At 39.9% G+C, this 27,414-nt stretch overlaps 2 protein-coding genes across 5 annotated transcripts in view; one reads left to right on the forward strand and one right to left on the reverse strand.

Moving 5' to 3' along the window:
* Positions 1 to 10,068, reverse strand: part of IFT80 (intraflagellar transport 80) — a 123,433-nt gene extending 113,365 nt beyond the window's left edge. The window contains exon 1 of the mRNA XM_066620195.1: positions 9,880 to 10,068. The gene's annotated coding sequence lies outside the window, so the exon portion shown is untranslated. The remainder of the gene's footprint in view (positions 1 to 9,879) is intronic.
* Positions 10,069 to 11,355: 1,287 nt separating this feature from the next.
* Positions 11,356 to 27,414, forward strand: part of SMC4 (structural maintenance of chromosomes 4) — an 83,008-nt gene continuing 66,949 nt past the window's right edge. Inside the window, exons 1-5 of one of the 4 annotated variants that reach the window (XM_066620778.1) lie at positions 11,356 to 11,425; positions 13,992 to 14,183; positions 15,154 to 15,332; positions 15,891 to 16,082; positions 17,781 to 17,957. In XM_066620778.1, coding sequence (XP_066476875.1) covers positions 14,054 to 14,183; positions 15,154 to 15,332; positions 15,891 to 16,082; positions 17,781 to 17,957 — 678 coding nt within the window. In that variant the 5' untranslated portion in view covers positions 11,356 to 11,425; positions 13,992 to 14,053. The remainder of the gene's footprint in view (positions 11,426 to 13,991; positions 14,184 to 15,153; positions 15,333 to 15,890; positions 16,083 to 17,780; positions 17,958 to 27,414) is intronic. The other 3 variants (XM_066620781.1, XM_066620779.1, XM_066620780.1) reach the window with 3 other exon arrangements.

Raw genomic sequence — 27,414 nt, forward strand, 5'->3', positions numbered from 1 at the left:
ATGGGGAGCATACAAGATTGTTTCCTCACCTCCTTCAGTTCTCTTCTGAAAACTCACCCACAAAGTTTTTGGTACCACACTATAATTGCTTCTATAACTCAATGAAGTATGCGTTAATTAAAACATTCTATCATATTCTGGGAAGCAGTTCCAAGAAGGAGGGATAACAAGGAAGAAAGGATGGAGGTGACTGAGGGAGAAAGAAATTTTTGGATAGTTGATGGTGGAGGTGGAAAAGGGCATAGACAGAAGAGGATATGAGAGCTGAGATGGCTTCTCTCCTCCTTATGAGAGAAGCCATGTACAGCTTTGAAAATAACAAATTTGTATTGGACCTAGGAGCAGATGAGGAGTCAGTAATGGGATTTAAGAAGAAGGTTGATATGATTGATACAATGAATGAAGTGAATGACCTTAGCAGTAGGGTACTGGACAGAGATGATAAAACTAAGGTGAACAAATGGAAGACTATCAAGGATGAGGCAGTAGTAATCCAGGAGAATGACACCCACAAGGTGAACCAGACTTTTTGTTGAGGGGACAGAAAGGAGGGACTGGATTCTAGAAATATTGTAAAGGGAGAAACAATATCACTTGGCAACAGATTGAATAGAAGGAGTAAGGGGGAGAGAGGATTAAAAAGTCAAGCCAAGGTCTGTTCCACAGGTGGATGAGGAAACTGTAAATGGATATGGCGTACAAGGAGAGGGAGGCCTATGGGGAAGGAGAAGGTAAGAAGCTCAGACTTGGACATATCGAGCTTGAGATGACAATGAGGCATTTAGGCTGAAACAACAGACAGCTGGAGGTGTGGGACTGGATGGAAGATTAAAGTTCTGGGGCAGAGAGGTACTGCTGGGTATCATCAGCTTATAGGTTGTGCTAGAAGTCACAGGATTTGGGGAAGTCATCTAGGGATAGCATATAGAGAATAGCAAGGAGTCAAGAACAGAGCCCTGACGGACCCAGACAGAGAAAGGGAAGGAGGAAAAGTGACTTCTCCCTGTGGAAATATTGAATTATTAACAGGAGCAGTCTAAAATGGTGAAAATGAAATAACACTGCTATAATGCAAAATTGGGCTTATGAAACATTGTGTCCTCAATTAATGAAATAATACCAACATGCACCTATTAAAGTGGCTGCAGAGCATCTGTGTGCTTCTGACTGTGTTTCTAAGCCCCTAACTCCCTCAAGGCTCTGTTGCTTTAACTGGCTGTAGAGTCTTCTAAGCATGCTCAGAAGATGCTAAGAAAAATGCATGGAGCCCTATGGAAAGGGAACTGAGCCACAGTGCGTGTATACTCATGACTACAAGACCGTGCCTTGGTCCATTGGAAAAGGCAGACCAAGAGGAATGCAACACCACCAGAATTGTCCCAATCCAATGAACACAGGCCCTAAAACACTCAAGAAGCACATCCCTCCCTTCAAAGAGATAAATGCATTGAACCCTATGGAAAGCAAAGCTGAGCTACATGGTTGCGCTTACTCGCAAGTTAGTAAATGTTTAATGGTTCCTTGCTATTTTGGTGTGTTTCTTTTTCTCCTGCACTTTAAAACCAGTTTGTTTCCATAGCAATTCAGGGCTATGTTCAATTCGGTTGGTTCAAGTTTCTATCTTCTCAATTTATTAACCCATTTTTGCCCAACCCACAGCTGTGCACTTTTGGTCCCTGTTGCATATATGCAACGTTGGGCAGAAATGGCTTAATTTGGCAATGTTTTAATTTGTTTGTGTTTAGTACCATTGGGTCAGTTGTTCAGTTCCGTGACTCGGCATGATTAACAAAAAACATGTTGTGCTAAATTCCATAGAGTTACGCAAATACGATGTAGCCAGACACTTCCGGATGGAAGGAAACTAAGGCAGCTGTTGTCAATCCCCTCCCCTCCGTACTCAGCATTCCCTGTTGCCAGCTGTCCCGCTGAGCTTTTAAGAGTCCAGCCCTATGCGTTTCTACTCAGAAGTAAGCCCCATTGTAGTCAATGGGGCTTACTCCCAGGAACGTGTGGAGAGGATTGTAGGCTAAATCACATGCTTTGCTTGCTGGGAAGGCTTGCTTGTGTTGGCGATAGACTGCACCATCTCAGTGGGGGGGGGGTGCTTGTGTCAGTGATAGCCTGCACCATGGGGGGGAATTCAGCAAACACTCCCTGGGTTTTTTAAAGCAATCCTCTCTGTTGCTCCCACACCTGCCCCTGTGCATGTGTGAGTGAGAGACAGAGCTCCACCTTGCTCTCATAATTTGCTCTCAATGATTAATGTGTTCTGGCTACAGAGGTTTTCAGGCCTCCCTTCCCCTCTTCAGCCTCTTTGCTGGCTCAGGTGCTCCAGGAATGTTACTGTTCCTTGCAAGGGGAACCTCTTCCAGGGCTCCAGGGCTATTTCCCTGCCTGGGCGAGGTGGAGCCTTTTTGCAGTATTTTGGGTTGCCTGGAAATGGATCGGGATGCCAGCGCAGGGCAAAGGAGGCAAAGGTGTGTGTGACTTTCAGTACCACCACCCCATTCGAATTGAGACAAATCCGCAGATAAAAAATCCATGGATAAAGAGGCTGCACCTGTAGTTCATACAACAAATCTTAAATGGCTCCTTTAAATTTAATTCAAACAGTTGACTATGTAGTTGTGCTCTCTGGGGTGTGTGTGTTGCCTGTTTTATTCCTGTAGCTATGTCTGCTGACAGCCACAGGCATAAAACACATATATGCCACCTATGACAGTGATTACACTTGATAAAAATGCTTTAAAATTGATTAAAATATTAATCTGGAATAAAAACATCGCTTTCAGTCCTTTTTTCAGGATAACACCATGAAAAAATGAATGAATTATTTTAGACTGCCTCTGATTATTAGAAAAGGAAGTCAAAAATCTTATAGAAACATGAATATTCAAGTCATGCTGGAGGACAAGCTACAGGGTGTGATCAACTGTATCAAAACCAGCAGAAAAGTCAACAAGGATAAGGACAAAGTGGAGATTTTTTTCACCTGGCGGTGAGATGATCTGTGAGTTTTGTAAAGACAGTCTCAGTTGAGTACAGGGAACAAAAGCCAAACTGGATGGAGTCAAGAGGACAATTGAAAAAGATAAAGTTGAGATAGCAGATAAAGCAGCACATTCCTGGAGTTTGAAGCCAAAGAGACCAGGACATAGTCATAGAAGGAAGATAGGTAAAGAGATTTTTTTCTTAAAAACAGAGGAGATAGTGGCAGAAGAGAAGGAACCCAAAATGAGATATATAATGATATGTGTTGGAGAGGAGGAATGTCTCTCATGGAGACAGCAAAAAGAGATGGGATCAAGGGGACATGGGTAGCTTTATTCACTTAAACAGTAATTTGTGAGTGACACAGTTGCAATGAAACTTCCAAATTCACTCCTGCAAGATGCAGAACTGTACTGATGGACCAATCTAAGGACCTTCTGAATCCTAGACCACCTATTTCTCTGGTTTAACTATAGCAATTAGGGGAAAGGACATGCAAGAACGTCCTGGATTCATTCAGGTAGGGTTGGGAAAAATTCCTTTCTGAAATCTAGAGAGCTTCTCACAGGTAGTGTAGACTGAACTACATAGACTCAGCATAAGGTACGTAGTTTCACATGTTTATATACTGTTAGCCCCTATAACAGTAGTCTTCAAACTGGAAACTGCTTTGCTCCAAAAAATGTTGTCCTTTACCGAACAGTGCTTACCGTTCTGCCAAGGTGCTGCGCTACTTTCAAGTTGATCAGGGCACAAGGATGCAGAACAGTAAGCGCCACTTACAGGGGGGGAGCCTTTTCCAAACCCTGGATCCGGTCTGCGGACTGGGGTTTGGAGAGCCCTATCCTATAACAAGAGTTCAACAACAAGACCATTATCACTTTCTGAACAAGCAAGTAGATCTGATGTTAGTGCTCAATACAGTGGTTTGCAGAATGATAACTGCACTGTATCAAACATTTTTGTGCCTTGCAGGACTCAAATTTTGAATGTTACAGAAAGGAATGAATCATTTAAAAAGAAAAGCTGCATAAGAACCTTATACTTCTAATTTGGATTATGTAGACACATTGTTTATGTAGATAAATTACAGTCCAATATATTTATGATGTAAAAGGAAATTCCCCACTGCTATAAGCATTGTGAAAAATTAGAATATTGTTATAAGCATTGTTGATATTAATTCCGAAACAAAGGATATGTTTGGGTTCCTTTAAAAGAGATGTCTTCAATCTCATTTTTATTATATCTTCCAATGATAATCCAACCAATGCAATGATTTTTTTTAAAAGTGTGTCTTCTTGTGCTGCACAGACTATACCTGTAAATATTAAGGGAAGGATTAGTAATCCATACTTGAAGGAAAATATTAATAACTACAAACAACTACAAATAAATTTTAAGCAATCACCACCTTAGCAGCCTCATCTGGTAATTCAAAGTGCACACAAATTCTTTATGTATAAAAGATGAGAAAATGTCCATGTAAACTCAACATAGTTTGGAAAAGTTTTAGATCTATCCTTTGCTACTTAAATGCAAAAGAACAAAACATGCATGTATCTGCAGGAAGCAAAAATGTTTACAAAAGACTCTGTAGAAATAATGGACTTTAGAGAACTCCTTCAATGGCTATAACTCCCATTAATGTTAATTAGGGCATTTGCTCATTGACGAGAGAATATACCATTATTCACAACATATGCCCTCTAACCTTTTGGGATTCCTGCAACATAGCTACTACAACCCACCAAAGAGTAACTATGCGGAACCTCATCCAATGCCTTATAAAGATACAGCCCTTGCAGAAACTACTTTGTTTTGCCACAGAAAAAATATTTCCCATTACCTTCAATGCAAGTCAGAAGAACAACCACACATATTCCAAAAATGCAAGTTTTAAAAGACAAGTTTCCCTTTCATGGTAAATCTTCTTCCATACTGAAAGGCATTAATTTTACACTGCTGCAGGCAGTGAGGAAATGGACAGAAATTCTGCTTTCTGCTATACACTGACTGAAACATCTTCACCATGAATAAGGACTGTAGTATTTCAGTATGATGCAAAATGACAGTAAGACATACATCTTTGTTACTGCATAGACAAAAAACAAAATGATCTTTATTTCTAAAAAGAAATAAAAGATCGTTTTGTTTTTCGTCTATGCAGTAACAAAGATGTATGTCTTACTGTATGTCTTATTTCTAAAAAGAAATAAAATAATTTCTTATAGATATTCATCAGTATTTCTGTGGAAAGTAAAAAGAGTTCCAAATACCAACATATTCAAAAGCCAATTTCTTCCCCACGAGTATGCAAGGGTGTATACAGTATATGCAAAGGTGAACATGCATGCATACACACACACACACAAAGAAACAGACAATGTAGATCAGTGAGGTTTTGTCTGAGATATCAGCCTTGAGATTCTGCTCCTGTAGAAGATGCAGACAGCATACATTTTCCCATTATACTTGCTAACAGATATTTTAAAAAGCAAAATTTTAAAACCCTTTGCAAAATATGTATCCATCTACTTGTTGATTTCATCCCTTGAGATCAAATTATGAGCATATCAGCAGCAGCCTTGTAAAACTACTAGGTTCACATTAACTACTGTTTACAAACGTCAGCCCTCATTTTGCACATAACAGATGGATGCAAATTCAAGTACTGCATATGCACTCACCTCCACTTGAGAACAATACAACAATTTAAATAGTGAAGGTGACTCCACCTGCCTTTCCACTTAATCTGTTTATGCCTCTGAGGGAGCATGAAATGAGAAGGAAGCTGTTCTTCCCTCTCATTCATGTCTCTTATATTGTGCTTTAAGTTCCTAAAGAGACAGTATGTGTTGATTTAAAGAAGTTTCCACTATGCATGATTTCGGCTTGACACACTGACCTTTGAACATAACTCTTGCGTAAGATGAGTGCCTACCGTAACGCTATTTTAGGGTCTGTCAGTGTGAAAAGTACCATATTTGCCTCTGTTTTTAAAGCTACCCAACATTTAACAATTCTGGTCACACTACTATGAAATACTGATATACTGTATGCTATGAAATACATGCTATGCTATGCTATAATATGCTATGAAATACTGAAATACAGTTAACTGACTTAATTGTGTTGTGTTGGCATTGTTTTACAGTTCCTTTTGTTTGGAAGTTACTGTGAGCCATGAAGAAGCAAGATACAGATGTTTCCATCAAATAAATGCACTTAACGGTATAATTCTTATTACTGTGAAATAATTGGCAATGCTTCCTTTGATATTAAGACCACAGTAGCAACTTTAATGTGATATATAGAATCTGCTCCATAGAACTTCAGTCAAACTATGGTTGAAGAAATGAAAATGAGCATGTGGAATCTTCTTTGGAAATGTCGAAAGAAATGCATCTTTCAGGATATTTTAGGTATAGACTACTCTTCCAAATCTACAATCCAGACTATTCTCTGCTGGCTCCATAAACAAACACCAATGTTGATTAGACTCCTCACTCCTTTCATAGGCATACATTGAAATTAGATGATTTCACCTTAAAACAATTTAAGAATCTTGAAAGCAAGCAACAGAAGGTTGCATTAAATGGTGTTAAAAAGTAAGTAGTCTGTTAAGTGATCTTGAACATGCAGCGAATATTCTATGACCAAAGGAAAGGTGTGGGTTCACTTCATGACCTTTTGTTTTAAACTAGAATAAATGCTGTATATAAATGTATTTTAAATTTGCAAAACACAAGGACATACAGGGGGTACCCATTATTTGCCTCCCTGCTATACATCCTTCTGCAGTTAAGTCCGCAACATTTTGAGGAATTAAGACATAAAAATTACCCACACTTAAGACCTTCATAGCCACCAAGCTGTTACCACACCTGCATGCTGTTATGTCTGCTCCCTCCATCCTCCAAGTGCTTAAAGAGCAAGAAAAATAAATCATGTTGACAAAATAGGATATGGGGGCTAGGAAAGGCTTAATTTTGTTATTTTGTTTATGATGCTGTAATATGCATTGGAGGAAGGGATTAGTTGAAAAAGAACTCAAATTAGCTTGTTTGAAACAATAAGGCACGATGGGCACCCTGAGTATGTGCAGAGTGTTTTTCAGCAAACCATGATTTAGGATTATCATTAATTTGTTTAGGGTCATTTATTTCTTGTGAAAATGTTTTTAAAAGGTTCATGTTTGTGGAAAATCCTATGTGAAAATAATTTAAATTATTACCAGTTCAAAACGAGTATAGGTGCTATGTTTTGAGTTGCTACAAATGGATATGGTGTGTATACTGGTTCAGGACTGCATGCCACTGTCTACAGTCCTTATCCTTTGCTTATTTTATTGTATTTTATTTCATCCAACTCCCATGAATGTATGTACAGTCCCCATTAATTCCTATTTACATTATTTCTCAAGGGGGGGAAATGCCATTTTATAAGTCATTTTGCTATATGTCCAAGCATTCCCATGCCTAACTCTAGCCTATAAATGTACTCCTGTACTCAGGGTCTCTTAGCAGCTAAGTGTACCTCAGTATACACACTTGTTTTGAAAAATTAAGTGCCTTACTAGACGAGAAAACACGTACAATGCTAAACTGTGTAACCTCTTTGCGTACATCAAGCAACAAGTGGCTCACCAGAAACTGGTCAGCAGCTCACCAAATGAACATCGTTGACCTGCTGTTCACCTCTGCTATATAGCCAACTTGATCAGGCAGTTGAAGAGTGCACACATACTTATTATTTGTTTAGTGCTTTGAGTGTGGAAAACACTTCACATGCATAATTTTGATGATGTCCTTACAACAACCCTGCAAGGTGAGTATTATTGTCCCCATACTGCCACAGGGGAGTGGGTGCTGGGAACCACTAGCTTGCTCAGGGCCACCTAATGAGAATTCAAGGAACAGAAGAATTGTAAATTGGGGAAGTCCCAATTCACAGTTCAGTCTGTCAGCTACTATATTACAGTTGCCTACATACACTCGCATCTGTAACTTCAGGTATTAATGTCATCACCTGGTTACCAATTCATGCAAGCAATCATATGGGTTTGAATCTCCACTTTACATGCAATATATACTGAAAATGTAGGAAAATGTTCACATTGTTATTCTAACCCTTGCTCCTGAAATCACAAAAACAGAGTTAGTAAGTTTGACAAGATGATAGCTGAAGTTCTTGATTACAGGCCTAGCCCCTTCAATGGGCTATTGATTCTACCTGAGCATTAAGCTCAGTACTCCATATTTTGCAGTGCAGTATTGAATTGTACATTAAGATATTTAACTACAGTATAGACTCACACAAAAATATATTCTGCTCACAACAAAAAGATAGAGCAAAAATAACATACCAATATTACATGCGTAATATACATGTATGATTCTGAAATTGGTTCCCAGGTGTTTATGCAATACCAAAGATGCAGAGTAAGAGCATTATAATACCTCTCATGTCAAGACCTAGCACTGATTGCATCACAACCTAAATGTCTCCTGAAACTTAGATCAATTTTTCTCATTGCAATTTTTATTCAGAGACAAACAACTGCAAATTTGTAACCACCCTGACTACTTCCAAACTGGAGATACATGCACCCAAAACTCCAGGAATACCTACATTAGATCTGTGAGAACAAGTAAGTGCAAACTCTTGCAATTTCACTAAAACTTTTGCAAACAAAAATACTGCATGATAGGCATTATTATTAGTATAAACAACCAAAAAAATTGAACCTCCCCATGGAATTTCAGTTCAAACCAACAACCATCCTGACAAAAGCCAGTGCAGCCTCATAATCCTACCAGCCCTCCTCCACAAACCCCCCCCCCTTATTTTCAGGATTTTGTGAACTATTATGTGAAGAAATCAGCTTTAAAAACATTAGAAGTGGTTTCTCAAGCAGGGGACAAACAATACAGGTTTCTGTCCCGCCCCGCCCCCCAATAGAACAGTCCAAATGCAGATTTCCTAAGAATTCAGTTCCACTGACTTTAAGGGCCCCAGAGTTCAATCCTATGCAGGTCTACTCAGAAGTCCTGTTATGGAAAATGGAGCTTACTCCAAGGTAACTGTGGACAGGATTGCAGCCTCACTCAACAAGTAAATGTGCATAGCACTGCAGCTTTACAGAACTAGTAAAAATTATTAGAGAGGCAACATTGGCCTGGGCATGGCATGTACAGTATTCATCATCCAGGGTGAGAGGATGTCCTCTTTTTCTAGGACTTGTCCTCTCTTATAGTCTCATGTCCTGGAAAAGAACTTGCATGTCCTCCTTTTCCCTGTGACCAAGCTCTTGCAGGCAGCTCGTAGCCTTGCTGTAATTAATAATTATATGTAATATAGTTTTACATTTAACAAGGAATGCAGAGTCTAAGTTAAGCATGTGAAATCCGTATATGAGTGGTCCTCCTTTCGTTTTGTCACGACCTGCACTCTTCTGGGATGCCCTTCATTTGATCTGCCTAGTCCGCTTTTGCGGTTCTGACATCTGGTCCCCCTGCTCATCATCCCACTACCAACTGGTTTTGCCAGGCTTTCCAAGCTGCCCGATGGTGGGTGATGGAGCAAAGAAATAGGTGTGCACAAAGCCAGTTATGCTTTCTCCCCACCAACGCTCGGAGGCTGCCCCTCCACACCCACCTACGGGTAAGCCCCATAACTCCAATGGGTTTACTTCTGAGTACACACAAGGGCTGGGGCTCCAACTCCCCAGCACCGCCTCTGCAGGCCCAGGCGTGCGATGAGAGGAGGCAGCAGCGAGCCGTGGCGACGCAGCGCTGCCTGACTTCCCATCACCTGCCGGCGCCCTCCCTCCAGGTGTGTGGGGGACCACTGGGCTCCCCGCCACAGGGGAGAGACGCTTACCCTGCGGGTGCGGTGCGTTCGCGGGCGGCAGTACTCCCTCAGTCCGGCGTTCCCAGCGAAGCCAGCTGCGGGAAGAGCCGCCCCGCCAGCTCCACAGCGGAGCCCGCACAACCGCGACGCCGCCTCCCAGCTCGTCGCCAGCCGCGGAGGGAAGCCGCTTCGGTCTCTATAGCTACTTCTCGCGAGAGTTCCAACGCTCCTCCGCCCCCCCGGGAAGACTTTCCCGACTCCGCTCACTCACCTCACGGACCCTCCCCCAGTGCTCGTGACGTCACCCGCCCCTGACGTCAGAAGGCCAGCCTGTCAAATACGTGGTCACGTTTAAGCGAGCAATTTCCTATGCCTTCTCCTTCCTCCTACCCCCTACGAAGACTATCCTGCCTCCTCTTCCTCACCGACCCTTCCCGTGCTAGTGACGTCACCGTTGACGCCACCTACTCCTGACGTCACAAGGCCAGTCTGTCAAATATGTTGTCGCGCTCTCAAGAGCGACCTCCTTCGTCCTGTCCTCCCTCCTCCTCCCTCGCAGACCCTTCCTCAAGCGCTCGTGACGTCACACACCACTGACGTCAGAAGGCTGCTCTGTCAAATACGTTGTCACGTTCAGTCAGGCAACCTCCTTCATCTTGTCCTTCCTCCTCCTCCCCTCTCCTGACCCTCCCCTAAGCGCTCGCGGCGTCACCTACCCCTGAAGTCAGAAGGCTGACTTGTCAAATACGCCGTCACGTTCACAAGAGCAACTTCCTTCGTCTTGTCCTCGCTCCTCCTCCTCTTCCTCCCCCTTACCTCAGACCCTCCCCAAGTGCTCGTGACATCACCCGTGACGTCAGAAGACCAGCCTGTAAAATATGTTGTCACGTTCAAGCAACCTTGTCCTTCCTCTCCCCGACCTCACAGACCGTCCCCAAGTGCTCGTGACGTCACCCAAGCCTGACGTCAAACGGCTAGCCGGTCAAATATGATGTCACGCTCACAAGGGGAACCTCCTCGCAGACCCTTTCCCCAGTGCTCGTGACGTCACCGGTGACGTCACCCGCCCCTGATGTCAGAAGGCCGTCCCGTCAAATGGGTTGCCAGGCGCTGTGTGCCAGGAAAGAGATTTGAATTTCAAAAGCACGGTCCGTTTGCCGCTTCGCCTGCCAGGCCGCGAGCTTCCCGCGCGTTACTAGGCAACCCTCCGGCCCCCTCAGAAAGTGACCCCTCCCCCGCCTCGGGCCTCTTCTGTTTCCTCCCCCCACGGGAGAGGCGGCGCCGCCCCCGCCGCTGCTCGTGCGCTCGAAGGCGCCCCGACCCTTCTAGTTCAAACGCGAGGAGCAAACGGTCCCCAACGGAAACCAAGATGGCGGCGCAGAGCATCCCTCCCCCCGTTCAAACCCGCGCGGAGGCCGCGCCCCCTTCCTTCCCAGCGTGCACCGCGCGTTTCTAACGAATTTCATTTCGAGTTTGCCGTTTGGGCGCCATTTTCGAGTGTGGAAGCCGCGAAGGCGGCAAGGCAGGAAGGAGCCTCCGCGCCGCCCGCCCGAGACGCTCGGCTCCCGCGCTCCAGGTACTCGGCCCGCCGGGGCGCCGTCCTCCGCTCCTTCCCCAGGCTGCTGCGAGAGCTCCCTTCTCGGCGCTCGGCTCGCGGGGAGGCGCTCCTGGGGCGGGCTGAGCTGCACCGGCCCCGCGCTCCCGGGACAGCGCCGACGCTGCCGCCTGGGGCAGGTGCCGTCCGCTGCCGCGGGAGGAGGCAGGGCGGGCTCGGGCTCGGTCTGCAATCCCGTCCCCGCTTTCCTAGGAGGGAGTCCCGTTGATTGCCATGGGGCTTGCTTCTGACTAGGCAGGATGAGGCTCAGGCAGCCGTCCTGTCTCCGCTTTCCTGGGAGGGAGTCCCATTGCTACAATGAGGTTTCTTCCTGAGCAGTCAGGCAAAGGGCTGGGCTCTCAGGCTGCCATCCCGTCCACACTTACCTGGGAATAAGCCTCGTTGACTACCATGGGACTTACTTATCCGCAGACAGGATAGGGATCAGGCAGCCATCCACACTTACTTGGGAGTAAGCCCCATTGACTACAATGAGGCTTCTTTCTGAGCAGACAGGCAAAGGGTTGGGCTCTCAGGCTGCCATCCCATCAACACTTACCTGGGAGTAAGCCCCATTACCATGGAACTTACTCTGAGTAGATGGGCATAGGATAGCACTGTGAGGCTGCTATCCTATCCACTGGGCGCAAGCCCCACTGACTGTAACGGGATTAACTTCTGAGTGCACAGGCAAAGGTCTGGACTGTGGGCTGCAACACAGCGGCCTTCGTGTGGGGCATCTATTCAGCTGACAAGCGAGAGCATTTTGTTCCTGTTCAGTCTGTGAGTAAGAAGGCGGCAGCTGAAATTTCTGCTCTCACTGCCTTTCCTTCTCCTGCCCCACTTCTGAGAGGGGCTTGGGGTGGGAGTTCTGGCATTTCCGTTGTCATTGGTCAAAACCACGTCAAACTGCCTGGCTGGGATCCTGGTTGCACAACAGCTCCCTGCCCTGGTCTGGGATGGGCTGTCAGAATGTCTAGTCTGGGGAGGAGGGTCATGCTCATTCCCACCTCCCATAAGACTTGGTGGTGCTTTTGGTCCTGGGCCACTAAAGTGGTGACGTTCTGCTTTTAACTATAATTTTAAAAGTTCCGTTGACTTTGGTTTAGCAACTTTACGAAAGGAAAAGACAGGCACACATCAGTGCCTAGAGCAGCCATTTTTGACCGCTGTGCCGTGGCACATTGGTGTGCCGCAAATGGTTCTCAGGTGTGCCACAGGAATTTGGGAGGGGGTCATTTACTAGTAGGGCCATTGGAGGAATGTGAGACCCCCCCATTGGCAGCACAGTGTGCCTTGTCAATGGCCAAAAAACCGGTGGTGTGCCTTGACCATTTTAGTGCCTTGTGAGTGTGCTGTTGGATGAAAAGGGTTGAAAATCATGAGGTCTAGCGAAGGGGTGAGCTGATTCCAATGTAGGCTTGCAGAGCACGCCAAACGGTTTATTTTTGAACTTTTTTGCATTCAGCTCACAGTAGAGTTTTGATTTTGTGGCGGCCCCTGACCCTGGTGAGTGATATTTGGCAGTGGGTCTGTAAGTGCTTTTAGCAAAACACTAATTTGACCCCCTTCAATGGGTGCAAGTTGGGGAGGGGGAGAGGAGGTGATGGATTTATGAAGGGTCGTTGATAAATGTCTAATCTGCTTATGAGGATGCTTTATTTTTCACAATAGGTATAAAATAGCATGCATAAAATAAAACTGCTTTTCATTTTAAAAACCTGCCAATGCATTCTAACAAGTTTCTTTGGATTCTGAAAGGCTATAAATGTCAATGAAACAAAACCATTCTCAGTATTTTGTAAGCTATTTACACACTAAATAGCCAGCTAAATACTATTTAGCTATTACCACAAAGTACAATTAACACCATAAAGTGCTATTAATAAGTCACTTCTAAAGGGGGGGGGAAGACACCAATACAGAATATTTTTCATATTGGATATCCAGTGAGGAATTTTTTATTTGTTGGCTGATAACTGAAGGGCTCTTTCTAACAGTAACATTTTGTTATTTTGATTGAGAAATTAATCATCTGGTTTTTCTAATTGTTTTATATACCAACTTCTGGATCTTCATATTGGTTTTCAGATCAGACATTAATACTTAAGAGTTAATTTCACTCAGTTTTATAGTTTACCTTTATTGAAGGAAAATAGTGAGCTTGCACTTTGATGAGCACTTTTAAAAAGGATTTTTTTGAATAGCACTGGGCTAAGTGAGAATATTAAGCATACGTACAATAATTTGAGAATACAAATGAAATGTTGGAGGTTACACTGCTGTATTGCAAAATGTCAGTTTAGACTGCACCTGATGATTGTGTTTAATTACAGAAGGGTATTTTAGCCTAGCTGCTTTAAATTATGTTGGAATCAAGATGGTAGGTGTAAATTACTGTACACAGATGTGTCCTGATATGGTGCAAGGGTGAAGTTATATCTGTGTCATAAATAGCAAAATTTACAACATTTAGATTAATATTGGGCAAACCTATAATACTGTGTGCCCAATATCTAGGTCACTTGGTTGTTTTTGTTTACAATAGCAAAGAAGATACAGTTCTTCTGTACTTTTGGTTTTTTGGAACTGAAGCAGGCAGCAGAAAACATGCCAAGCAAAAGAACTAAAATATCTACGGCAGCCCATCACAAAGGCCATGAGTTCTTGGAGAAGTCCTCCAATGGTGGGGAAGCTGAAAAAGAAACCAATATGCACACCACTGAAGTACCTCAGCAAGGTCAGTCTCTTATTCTGGTATTTTTTAGTGTAAGAACATGCCCATGGAGGTGCCCTATTAAAATTAAGATCCATCCAGTTTTATTTCTGCAATGGTTTCCATGTGGATTATAAATATTTCAGGAAAAAATGATGGTAAATGTCCCTTACTAATCCAATGTTACATTATTCTTGGTCTGTACTCTACCTTATGCCCAAATAGCAACTAGTGGTTAAACAGATAGTTTTGAGGTGATGTGAAGAGTGGTTTCTTGTGGCTTTTGTGTATTTAGGCAATTACTGCTTGTATCTTAAACATGTTTGAGTTGCATGCGTTGTACTGAAAAATTACTACATGAAAGAAAGCAGTAGGTGTCATCAAGACATTTAGACTTTTATTGGTGAGTTAATAACTGAAAAATTATAACTGACAATTACTGAAAGAAAAGATTGCCTCAAAGAGTTAAAAAAGTTCTACGTCTTATTGAAATCTAAGTGGCCAGCAGTGTGTGTGTGTGTGAGAGAGAGAGAGAGACAGAGACAAACTTCCTGTCTTTGAGGAATAGTGCTGCTGCTGTCAATACGGCTTGCAGGGCATTGTGCAGCGATCCCTACACCACCTCCTTAACGGTACATGTAAGCTCTGAAAATGCAAGACCTTAGCAAGATTTGCCTGTTTTTTTGGATTTCTGTATAAGAAATGTGATGGTAGTGTCTATTATAGTGTCATATCTCTTTGAAAGATGTTGGTCTGGTTTTAGAATATTGCTCTGTAATGATAGCATAAGTCTGCTAGTAAACAAGAGAGGCTCGTTTAGATCTGTTTCTTACTAACCTATGGATAGAAGTATGTTGATTCTCCTATAGCAGATCATATAGAAAAGCAGGGTTCTTAGCTTGTACTTTTCTTTGCTCCATAGGTTAAATGTTTTAGAAAGGTTTGTAGTCACTAAAGAGAGTGTGTCTTTCTGCTTGTGTTTGGGTATCTCTAGCAGACTCCGATGGAGTAGTTGACAATCGAAGTTTAGAAGAGATTTTGAGTAGCATCTCTCCTCCCCCACCTCCAGCAATGACCAATGAAGCTGGAGCTCCTCGTCTCATGATAACTCACATTGTAAACCAGAACTTCAAATCTTATGCTGGGGAGCAAATTCTAGGACCGTTTCATAAGGTATCTCTTTTTACTTTAAGTGACTTCTGAACTGAGGTAAGACGTTTTTCTGACTGCTGCTTACAGTAAAGTGGAACTACAGATTGCCAGCTAAGGGTGGGGGTGGGGGTGTTAAATGAAAGCGTCAGAAATACTATTGTCTGTACTTCTCCTTTCAAGATGTTGCTTTCTGTGGAGTTCATGCAGCTGAAAGTGGACGAAATCTTTTGGTTCCTGATTGGTTTCTCTGAAAAATGATTGATGATACAATTACACTGTGTACATTTATATACTTGTAAAGATCATGATAAGAATTATGAACATGTTTCCTTATACCACTCCATGTAGTGGATTCTGTTCATTTTGCAGAGTTCACAAAATAAACTTTTAGAAATTTGAGCTAACTGGTGGTGTCTTTGAATAGGTTGTACTTTTTTAGCTTTGGCTGTAAAAACTAAGCTTTGCAGTAGTTCACAATTTCCTGCACTAGGTGTAACAGTATTTTAAACTGTCTACAAAGCATTGAAGTATAATTACTAAGAGCTATTAAACTTGAGTGCTTTTTTCCCCGTTATGCAGCGTTTTTCGTGTATTATTGGACCAAATGGCAGTGGAAAATCTAATGTGATTGATTCCATGCTTTTTGTGTTTGGTTATCGGGCACAAAAAATAAGATCTAAAAAGCTTTCAGTTCTGATTCATAATTCTGATGAACATAAAGATATCCAGAGTTGCACTGTAGGAGTTCATTTTCAAAAGATCATTGACAAGGTATGTTTCTTTTGTTGAAGTTGAGGAAAATGCAGAACCTAATCCCCTATGAATTTTTATCATTTTATTAATTATCTTAAGATAGAATAAATACGATTGGGGAAATGTTGAGCATTTCTAGTTTAATTGAGAATGGAGAAAAAAGAATTGGCTAAAATGGTGGTCATTTTCTGCTTCATAAATAGATATATTTTAATTTGAATAGTTGTCTAGCCTAATTATGGCACATCTGACTTAAATCACTCTTAAATCTATTGGTCTTATTCTAAAATGTGTTTAAACTAGATATGCTTATTATAAGGATTGTTATAGAAATTGAGGCTATATATTTCAGGCTTGTTAGGGGTGTACACACGTATGTCTGTGTTAAACATAAGCGTACTGTAAAAGAGCTCTTAAAGTAATCATTGTTCCATATCATACATTGTCTTAATTTTTTTTCCAAGCTGGTTCTAGTATGGCTTCTTAATTACAAAACTGTAGGCACTGCATATCGGTTTAAGGCTACAGGATAAACCTTACACCTACTGTAACGAAGGTGATTATTAAACTGAATTCAAATTCTATCTCACTTTCCATGTTTGTGCCTTGATAAAATGTTAACATAAGCACAAAAATGAATAAATCAACAACCCAAAACGTGTTGAATTAAATGAAGCTATTTCACTAAATCATTTCTGCATTAACAGTCGAAATAGGAAAGCATGGTGTGTGTGGTGTTTTGGGGTGTGTGTGATTCCAGTGCACACTGTTGAAGAGGCAGTTGTGTGTGGATGAGCTCTTTCTAATTATAATAATTTGTGTTTTTTTCTGAGCAGAGAATCTTGAACGTTTTCACACTTAATTAAAAAAATTGATATATACTTTAAATTAATATGCATCTAAAATAGAAATAATAATCAAGTAAACCAGTCAGACCAATTGTGTCTAATACTTCATTTTAGTTTGGTCAAATACTAAACGTTTTAAGAAGTGACTTTTCCAAGGTGTTAAAACAAACTAAACTTTAAGGAATTAGATCAGAAAAATAAAACAGCTTTTTAAACATTAGTTTGTGTGTGCAGATATCATTAAAAACTTTTACATTTCTGAGAGCTAATAAAAGTGGTGTGTGTGATTTGTCAAAAGGTTGCTTAAGTCCAGGCCTAGTAAACATAATGTGTCATTTTTGAAGTTAGAACTTATAACTTGATTTTTTGAGCTTTTCAAAATAATGAAATATAATTATTCACATTTTTAAAGATTTCTTGTTGTGCTTAAAAACTAGGAGAAATACTCTGAACTATGATAGGGGACTCTGCTTTGTAAGTTGATTGGAAGACGATGGGAAAAAGACTTTTGTTCTACAAGATGGTGGTAGGCAAAGTCTCATACTGCAATCCTATGCATACTTTGATCTAAGTCCCATGGGGCTTAGGCTTGAGAAAATGTGCATAGAAATGGGCTACACATGAGCCTGTTAAAACCTGTCTATTAAGTTTAGACAACTGAAAGGCCCTCTTTTTTGAAGATATTATCTGATTGCAAAAGTACCAGCATGTCTTGTACATGTTATAGAATTTATTGTGGGCTTCAGAGATGCTGTGAACTAGGGTAGCATAGATTGGTGAGAATGAAACTACTTTATTTGAAATTGGAGGTAGACCTGTGGTTTAATACTAAAAATTGATTTTCTGATTTTGTTTTCCTTCAAAACAGGAAGGGGATGATTATGAAGTCATTCCCAACAGCAATTTCTGTGTTTCCAGAACAGCCTACAAAGATAATTCTTCAGTATACCATATCAGTGGGAAGAAAACAACATTTAAGGATGTTGGGATTCTGCTTCGGAGTCATGGGATTGACTTAGACCATAATAGGTTCTTGATTTTACAGGTAATTCTTTGAAAATTTTAATTACTAAATTTTCTTAATGCATTCATTTAGGTATTGTAATGAATCTTGTGTTTTGGAAGCCTTAAGGTGCCCTAGCAGCACATCATGATTTGTATGTCACAGTAAATATGCAAGTCATAATTTGCTGCTTTAGAATTTTAAGGTCAAGAATCAGTTGAAATTTCTGATATTAAGTTTATAGCTGTGCTGTAGATCAATTATTATACTTGTTCCGCTATAGCAGCACGTAAATATTGGTGTAGTAAAGATAATCTTAGCCCCAATATTATTGTGCTGCTTAAGCGTGGCAGGGATTAAGCAACATTTCTCCTTATGTGGGGTGTTTATCTGTGCATTTGAGAGAGAATTAACTGTATGACTGAAATAAATATTGGCCTGTTCTTTGGACATCTTCCTTGCTTTGTAAGCATGAACATATCTGAAATTAACTACTATGTGAACATTGAAATCATAATGTTGCCATTTCATTGCATAAGTTTTTATAAATCATTTTAATTTGCTTTTATAACAGCAAAAGACAGTGACTAAATAACCGATTTATAAGACTGTTTAAAAACAGATACGCACAGTTTATAGTACCTAAAGTTTCAAACATGTGGCAAAAACAATTCCCCTTCCTCAAAAAAAAAATGTATGTAACTTGATATTCACTAATTTCCACTTTCTGTTTCATGATAATGGCTAAATCCCCACACTAATCATATTGCAAACAACTGTGTGAAAAATTTAGCTTTTCATAATTCTTTAAGAACTTAATTTCTTAAATTCAGGTCTTAATCTTAAGATATTAAAAATAGTCAGTTTTTTTTTTAAAGTTAAGTTTGTGTATCTAAATACTGGCAAGCTGAAATAATCTTTATCTTACACCATGTAACTTTTCTGAGAGAATCGTCTTAAAACAAGTAAAAATTGTAATATTACCTCTAAATTTGGAATATATAAAAAGTTTATATAGTAAGGGTATTGTATAATTAAATGGAAGCTTTGAAGAGTTGCAAAGAGCTATGTGATGGGCTTTACAACCCAACAAGCTATTTTTGACACTTAAGAGATATTTGGGAATGCCCTTTGATATCTCCTGAGGAGCTTCAGAAAATGGGCTGAAAAATCATCCTGCTTGTATAAAAGCACTTGTTCAGACTTAAGACATTCTTTGATGGCCTATTGTACTGGACTGCAAGTGTTCTATATACTTTAAAGGGATACACTTGTGCATGTACAAATACAGCAAGTACTTTTTCTTTTTGTTAGTGCTGCTGCTTTTATTTACAAAATGCAAGCAAAAGATCTGATTTCTATAACTTCATCAAACTTTTATATGACACAGTATGATTTAGAATAAGGCAATGTAATTTCTTGAAGAGCAAGTAGTAGCTGGATGTATAAATGCTAATAATATCTGTAAAACTCGTATAATAGTTTTACTTGCAAATCCTTATTTTTTTAAAAAAAGATTTACTTAATGAATCACTTATTTGTTTTAATATGTAGTTTTGTTAATATAACTTCAATAGTAACAAGTGTAACTGATTCCCAACTTGTCAAAATCTTTGTGATACAATGAACAGGTTGCAGTAACAATTGGATGTTTGAGATGAATTACTTCATAACAACTTTTTCATACCTGAGTACTTTTCAGTTGGCATAATGATATAATTCTAAAGCTTTCTGGAAGCCTAAATTTAAAAAAATCACCCTGTTTAAATTATGTACAGCTCTCTTGGAGACAGCATGATAATTTGTGTTGCACTAGAATACAGTTTCTATAGAACTATCCCACATAAAGCTTCGCCCACAAACAAGTATATACCTGTGTAGTGTATGACATATTAAGTGATCATCTGAATATTGGGTCTGAAGGAAATTGTTGTTTTCTTTGGGCAAATAGCTAACTGAAATACTGCTATAGCACTTTACTTATTTCCAAGCTATTTTCCATTGTGTGTTAAGTTTTGGATAGCCACTCAAACTAAATGTGGCATAGCTAAATGTAATACTGAACTATGTTGATTCCTTATGAAGCTTACTGTATGTATGATAATGATTAGAATACTTGAAGGCAGGTGGCTTGATTCAGGTCAGTTTAAATCGGCAAGGGTTTTAGGGAAAAGAAAATTTTAAATCAAGTTTTCCACTTGTAATACAAATATTTCCTAAACAAAAGTGCATATTAACTGCTTTATATAACAGTGAAAACTAGTTGATTTACAATTAGAAATTTTATACTGCCTATGAGTGTGTACTTAGATTTAACTATCTACTTTAAAAAAAAAAAAAGGTACTTGGTGCATTGTTTGCTTATCCTTTGCTCATAATTTTGGACCAAGCTGTATTAGTGTAATAATTAGAAATTAGTTGCTGACAAATTACATCAGCTGTATTTTAATTGTGAAGTATGAATCTGTCTTTCACTGTACACCTGCAAAGAAATTGAGTAAGATCATTTAATTGTAGGCTAAATGCCAAAAGTTCCCAGACGTATATGATGTTAATGAGCAGAACAGTGTGTGTTCATTAGATTGTAGTGTGTAGAGACACAAAATAATGTGAGAACTGAGAACGTTGCAGAACTTGACAGGGATCCAGCAAGATATGTCTGTATTCTCCAGATGCCTCTATGATGCATGGGGAAGGGGGGGGTTTATGGGAAAAGTATTACTGATTCTTACCTTGTGGCAGCAGTTCTTTTGCCTACAAGAATGCTGAAGAATTACCTTAGTTTTGGAGGGGCAGGTTTTTTTTTGCAGTGCACAGGAATTAGGATAGGAAGAAGGGCTTAAAAAATCTGTGCAGTAGACCACATGTGACACTTAAATAGGATGCATAAAATTGGAATACATATTTCACTCAGGTGGGCTTGGTAGATAATTCTGATGGAATACGGGATTGCATCAGAACCAGAGACCTTAACATGGCTGAGAGTCATTGTCCTCAGAACTGAGTTGATAAGAAATCTTGGTCAGAATCCCAGTGAATGTTGTGCATGCATGGAAAGAACTTGGTTCGTGGAGGTGTCTGCTGAGTTTCCGTTCCAACAGTAGCCCAATATGTAGCCATATTAAATCTAATTTTGTTCTGCCTTCCATCCTCCCCCAAAAGAAAAAAACCATAAGGGAGCACCTTCTGTAGGAAGGTGGATCCTTAAAGGTCTATCTGTGTGTGCAGTTCTTTGAATACCAGCCACATTATGTGGTCCTCTTATGCAGTATTTGTAATGCCTGACTTCAAAAGCCTGCTTTTCCCATGTCCTTCCTTTTACATAGAAAGGCAGCTTTCAACACAATCTATTTGATAATGGGTGATTATCAAATAATGGGTTTTATAGGGGGATTCAGATACTGTAATTGTAGATTTTAACTTTGATATTTCACATTTTAATTTATAGCCACCCATTAGGTGCTTTGTCTTTAATTGAGTTCTAGTTCAAGCAACATGGATAAAATTTAAACCAGCAGTGCAGTTACCAAGTTTAAATTTGAACTTTTCAGTGAACGTCACAGATCAGTTGAATAACACTTTAGTGCAATCGGAAATTCATTTGTTCTCATGAAAATGAATACATTTTACATTTGTCTCCATTTTAATAAAGCTAACCACTTTTAAAAAGTGGTTGCATAACCTAACCAAACTAAGCATTTGGCATCCTCATGGGTTTTTTTAGTCAGGGGAAGTATATTTGTAATTTTCTCATTTTGGAGTCAAGGACATGTATAAATGCTTACATTTTTTGGTGGATCAGTTCCATAGTATTGTGTGCTAAATAACACACAATTTTTAGAAGTAACTCCTGTATACATTTTTCACACTGATAACTTATTCTTATATTCAGTGGGTTTGTTAAAGTAATATCAAGTCCTGCTCTAAATTCAGAGAACTTAAATCTATAACAGAATAGGAACATAATTTATATTTTAACAAAAGTGAAATTTGTTAAATTGGTAAAAAGATAAAACCCTGTAGGATGTGGGTGTGGCTTGATCAGATTAGGTTCGAAAAGACTTCATGCTTTTGTTATAATTAAAGAGATAGAGGATTTTAATTTTTCTCTGCAAATGGTAGATTTTTAAAATGTGTATTTCTGTAAAACATTTTGTGGAGCCCAAACAAAACTTAAAAATAGAAATGTTCTGTAGTTGAATTATTGCAAAATAAATTGTGACTTGTTCTAAGAGAAACTAGCTGCATGCAATTTGTATGTCTGATTTAAAGTAAAACATAATTTGAAAGGAAAAATATTCCTGTAGATGTGTTTTAATCTGCAGAGTATATAGCACTGTAATTCTATAGCTGGTATGTCATCTTACTAACAACTGTTATTTTAATAGTTTATGTGAAATATTGGTTGCTTTCGCTATTCAGTTCTCAGAACTACTGTAAAGGCCTATGAGAAATCTGACTCGTTTGGTATAATGTAGCTTGTTAAATTTAAGCAGTCCAGCCATAGTAAAGGACTTAGTTTCAATGGAAGTGTTAAGTAGGTGTTTTAAATCTCTCCCATTGGAAGCAATGAAGCATTTTTAGCAGTAGCTATATGATCACTTCCCTTTTGTTTCTATTGTATCTACCTCTTGAACTGTAATCAAGGCAGACTTTCTGCACCTGTGCAGAACCTGTGTGTGGCATCAGTGTTTTGGTTTTAGGTATGTTTTCTCTTTCCCGCTATTTTTAAAACAGTAATAGAAATAAACTTGTGTGATTTTTAAGGTTTGTGTGTGTGACTTCAGAGGCTGTAGGAGTGGTCAAACTTGATTAATGCAAGAGTCTCATATGAGTTACTTCAGGTGTTAATCCTCAATATTTAAGAAATATTTAAATTCTTAAATATTTACTCAGATGAACTTAGGTTTTAATTCAGTGGATTCTCAATTCATACATTGTAATTATAAAGCTTGAAATTTCTTAATTTACCTTTTATATTAAGTGCGATGCATAAAGGATCTTGGCCAGCGTATTTCCGTGAGCCACACATTATGTGTCAAAGAGCCACGTGTGACTCGTGAGCTGTGCTTTGGTCATCCCTGCTATAGAATAAAATAAGGTCTATACCAAAAGTGCATACATGTATATTTGACTGATATTTTGTTCTATGTATATCTGATTTAAAAGTAACCATATTAAAATAAACTTCATATTTGGAAGTTTTACAGATTATTGTTCATATAGTGCATTTCTGCAATACAGAAAGTTAGATGGCTATGCCAGCTGAAATTGGTATATACCAGTCAGAAGAGTAGTGAAAGAGGATATGTCACTCTTAATGAGACACTACAAATGATTCATAGTTGAAGATGAAAAATTCCCAATAGGGAGAATTTAGCAGGGTGGATTAAAAAGTAGGGTGGATTAAAAAATGACTGATGGAAAACTGGGTTTAATATTTGCACTTGCAAGCTATTCTTTTAAAAGGACAGATGCTTTAAACAACAACAAGTATGTTTTTCATAAACTGCAATCCTAATTATGAACTGCAGCAAATAGTATCTTTCCTATATTAGAAAATGGTGCATTACTTATTTAAAAAAATACATTGGTATTTGCTCATGATTTGAGTCAAGCATAAATTGTATTTTTTTAAAACTTGGGTCACTGTTTCATCACTTCTTATAAGTCAAGTGCCCAGAAACCTTTAGTAGTAAGAGCTAGTTATTGAGTAGGCTAGTGTTCCATGAATGGGATATAAATGGGGGATAGTAACAAATATTCATAGTTTTGAGAACTGAGCAGGTTACAGAGCTTGGGTTGTAGGAAGGTGTAAAATGCAAGTACATGATTATCTGTGGACTTGGATATGGATGTTTCTTGTGAAACATGGGATGTATTTCTACTCCCTCTGGTGACATGCCAATCCCACACTCTGTCAGATCCATAGTAATAAATATAGTAAATGATCTGTTGTGCCATATTTATAATACTTTATGTTAAAAGGGGAGAGGTATCACACATAGCTTGCTTTTTATATCGTAAACGGTCATAAGTTTGATACTATGTCATATATTCAGTTTTAAGTTATTACTTGTGTAGGTTTTTGACTTAACATGATTTGTGCAAAATTCAGAACAGTTTAAATGAAAATTCTCTCACGATGGCTTTTTATAAAACTGTGTGGTTTAAATAACATATTTTATTTCACTTTTTGAAATGCTTTTTATCCATTCGGTTCTGTAGTTGAGTATTTGGATGGTCAGTCCTTAAAATCAGTAGTGAGAATGCCCATTGCTTCAGATTTACTGTTCGTTTGCCTCATGATTCTGCACTGTAGCTTTAGATGGGGTTGACCGATCTGCACTACTCAAAGGTTAAAGAACAGAATCTCCTCTCCTGGAATTTTACTAGTCTTTGGACAGACTAAAATATGCAGCTTGGTTCACCCTGCACTTTTGTGCATCGTTTTGGTCCTTTGTCCATTGCTGCATGTTGAGCATATACTGAGCTCTTGAATTACATAACCTATAATGGCTGCAATAATAAATTGTTGTAATACTTCATAATTCTAGTCCCACCTTAGAGTGAAGTACAATAATACCAGCTTGCAAACCGTTACCAACATGTTGAAAGGGTCCATGTTATCTTTGGATTGACCAGGCACATTAAAAGTTTAGTGTGCCATAAGCACTGAACAAATTATTCAGCTTTTCACTGTGCAGTCTTATGCATGTGTACTCAAGTAAGCCCCGCTGAGCAGAATGGGACCTATGTAAGTATGTATAGCCCTGCAGTCTTAATCAGTTGTCTAGTTCAATCTCTGAGTGAGATTCAGATTATTGTAAATGAGCAGTGCATGCATTCTTGGTATTGCTTTCTATAGACTGAGGCTGCAATCTTAAGACTCATTTACCTAGAAGTAAGTTCTGTTGAATTAAGTAGAGCTTACTTCTGAATTGATATATCTTCACTGAAGCTGCATTCATATAAGCACTTACCTGTAAGTTCCATTCAACTCAATAAAACTTACTTCAGAGTAAATACACATAAGCTTGTACTATAAGCATCACATGTCTTGTCTGATAAGATTAAATTCTAAATGCTTGAAAATAAATTCTTTTAAAGTAATAGTTGTGTTAAAGAAGAGTTGTGGTCAGTATTTCCTGCATGGCAGTTGGGAGTTCATGGTGTCAAAGGGGAGTGAAATATTTGTGTGGAAGTAAACAATTTTCTGTTTCACAGGCTGAGATTTTTAGCATTTTTTTTCATGGATAGGGTTTAGCCACATCTCTGCTCTCCAGTTCTCAAGAAAATTAGCTTTAAGCTTCCCAGCCAAATCTATTGCCACCTCCTGAACAGACAACTTATAATGCTACTTTTTAGCATTCCACATGAACTTGCTTTCTGTTATTTTTAGTTGGGATAAAACAAGGTCCTTGTAGCTGTACCCTTCCTTGTAAATTTCCTTGTGGAAAATAATGTAGACTGACCTTATCTGTGCAGCATGCCTCTTCCACATAGCAACTTTCCACTCTGGCTGTTACATCAGGTATAGCATGCCCTGTGGGTTTTCCAGCCAAATTGTTTTGTTGCTGGCATGAAAACTGTTCATGCAGCTGGGAGGATCTGTGTTGGAGTATTGCCATGCAGATAAGGTAATGGATAGATCAAACCTAGATGCTGTTATCTTTCACTCTGTGATGTGGTAGTTCATGCCTGCACTGTTTGGTTTGTTCCTTCTGGGGGTATATTGTGTTGTAGTAGAATCATTTCTTCACCTGTTTATTTTTGAGGATCTACTTCTTGTCCCATAATTGTCAGTTCATATGAAAACTGGCAGTGGATGCTCTAGCATTTCAGAGATTCTGGGGTGAAAGGCCCACAAGGACCCTCCCCTTTATGCTATGAAAAACTGTGTCAGCTATTGTACTGTGTCAGCCCCTATTGCACTTGATAACCAGCTAGTGAATCTGAGACATTACTCCTGTGCTGCTGCTACTGTATTTGCAGATTGTGTCTGTCATCTGCTTCCTTCTGACTTCTGGTAAGCCTCCCCATTGCCCCTTTCTGGCTTACCAAATGATGTAGGGGAGCTGCTGCAGCAGGAATTAAAAAATGGTTCCAAGGAAAGAAGGTAGTCTACTGTTGTCATTGCTCCTTACATTCACCCAGTGGGAAGACTTACCAGGAGGCAGTGGGGAGCTGGTGGCTGCAGCAACCCATTATCTCTTCCTGGAGCTGTTTAAGAATTCCTTGATGCCCAAGCTTTAGGAAACAGGACATCCATGAATTGAAAATTGTACTGGGGGAGGAACATCGCCTACTTAATATCTCCATAAAACCTGATGGTGGTAGAGAGCAGCAGCAGACCTAGTGAGAGACTGAGTGCCATCTGTGGAGCCACTCCTGAGAACTGGCCTCTGAACTATTAAGTTTTCTTTGACATCTTGATAGTCCAAGTTTTAAAAGTGCAAAATCTCCCAGTTCAACCTACGAGGGTCGCCCAGAAAGTAATGCACCACATTTTTTTTCTTCAACAATTATTTATTGAACACAATGAAACTTACACACAAGAAAGAACGATGTTTCTTCTACACTCCCTATTTTTCCACGTAATCTCCGTCCAGTTCTATGGCCTTCCTCCAGCGAGACACAAGGGCATGTATGCCCTGTCGGTACCACTCCTTGTTCTGGTCACGAAGCCATTTCTGCACTGTGCGAATCACCTCTTTGTCATCCTCAAAATGTCTTCCGCGAATGGCATCCTTTAATGGCCCAAACAAGTGGAAGTGTGAGGGAGCTAGGTCAGGGCTGTAGGGTGGATGGGGTAACGCAGTCCAATCCTGTTTAGTGATGTGTTCCGAAGTCCTCAAACTTGTGTGAGGCCGAGTGTTATCATGTTGAATCAAACATTCACCTGGGTTGTTATGGCGCCGAAGTCGCTGGAAGCACTTCTTGAGTTTGGTTAATGTCTTCACATAAGCTTCAGAATTAATGGTGCTGCCTCTTGGCATCACATCAATGAGTATGACGCCCTCACAGTCCCAAAACACAGTGATCATGACCTTACCGGCGGAAGCAGTTGCTTTGAATTTTTTCTTCTCTGGAGATTGAGGATGACGCCATTCCATCGACTGTCGTTTTGTTTCGGGCTCAAAATGGTGAACCCAGGTTTCATCACCTGTCACAATCCTGGACAAGAACGCTTCCCCCTCATCTTCAAAACGTTTCAGCAACTCAGAAGAAATGTTTTTTCTGAGAGATTTGTGGTCCACCATAAGATAGCGCGGAACCCATCGTGCACACACTTTTGAGTAATCAAGAGCACGGATGACTGCATCCACACTTCCTTTGCTGATTGACAGCTTCAGTGCCAACTGCCTAGTCGTTATGCGTCGGTCCTCGTGAATGAGCACATCAGCAAGCTGCGTCTTGTCAGGTGTGACAGCTGTGGATGGCCGCCCCGAACGCTGCAAATCTTGGAGCTCTGCCGAACCGCCTTCTGATGGCCTCA

This window comes from Tiliqua scincoides, chromosome 3 (genome assembly GCF_035046505.1).
Source record: "Tiliqua scincoides isolate rTilSci1 chromosome 3, rTilSci1.hap2, whole genome shotgun sequence".
In the NCBI taxonomy this organism is placed as follows: domain Eukaryota; kingdom Metazoa; phylum Chordata; class Lepidosauria; order Squamata; family Scincidae; genus Tiliqua; species Tiliqua scincoides.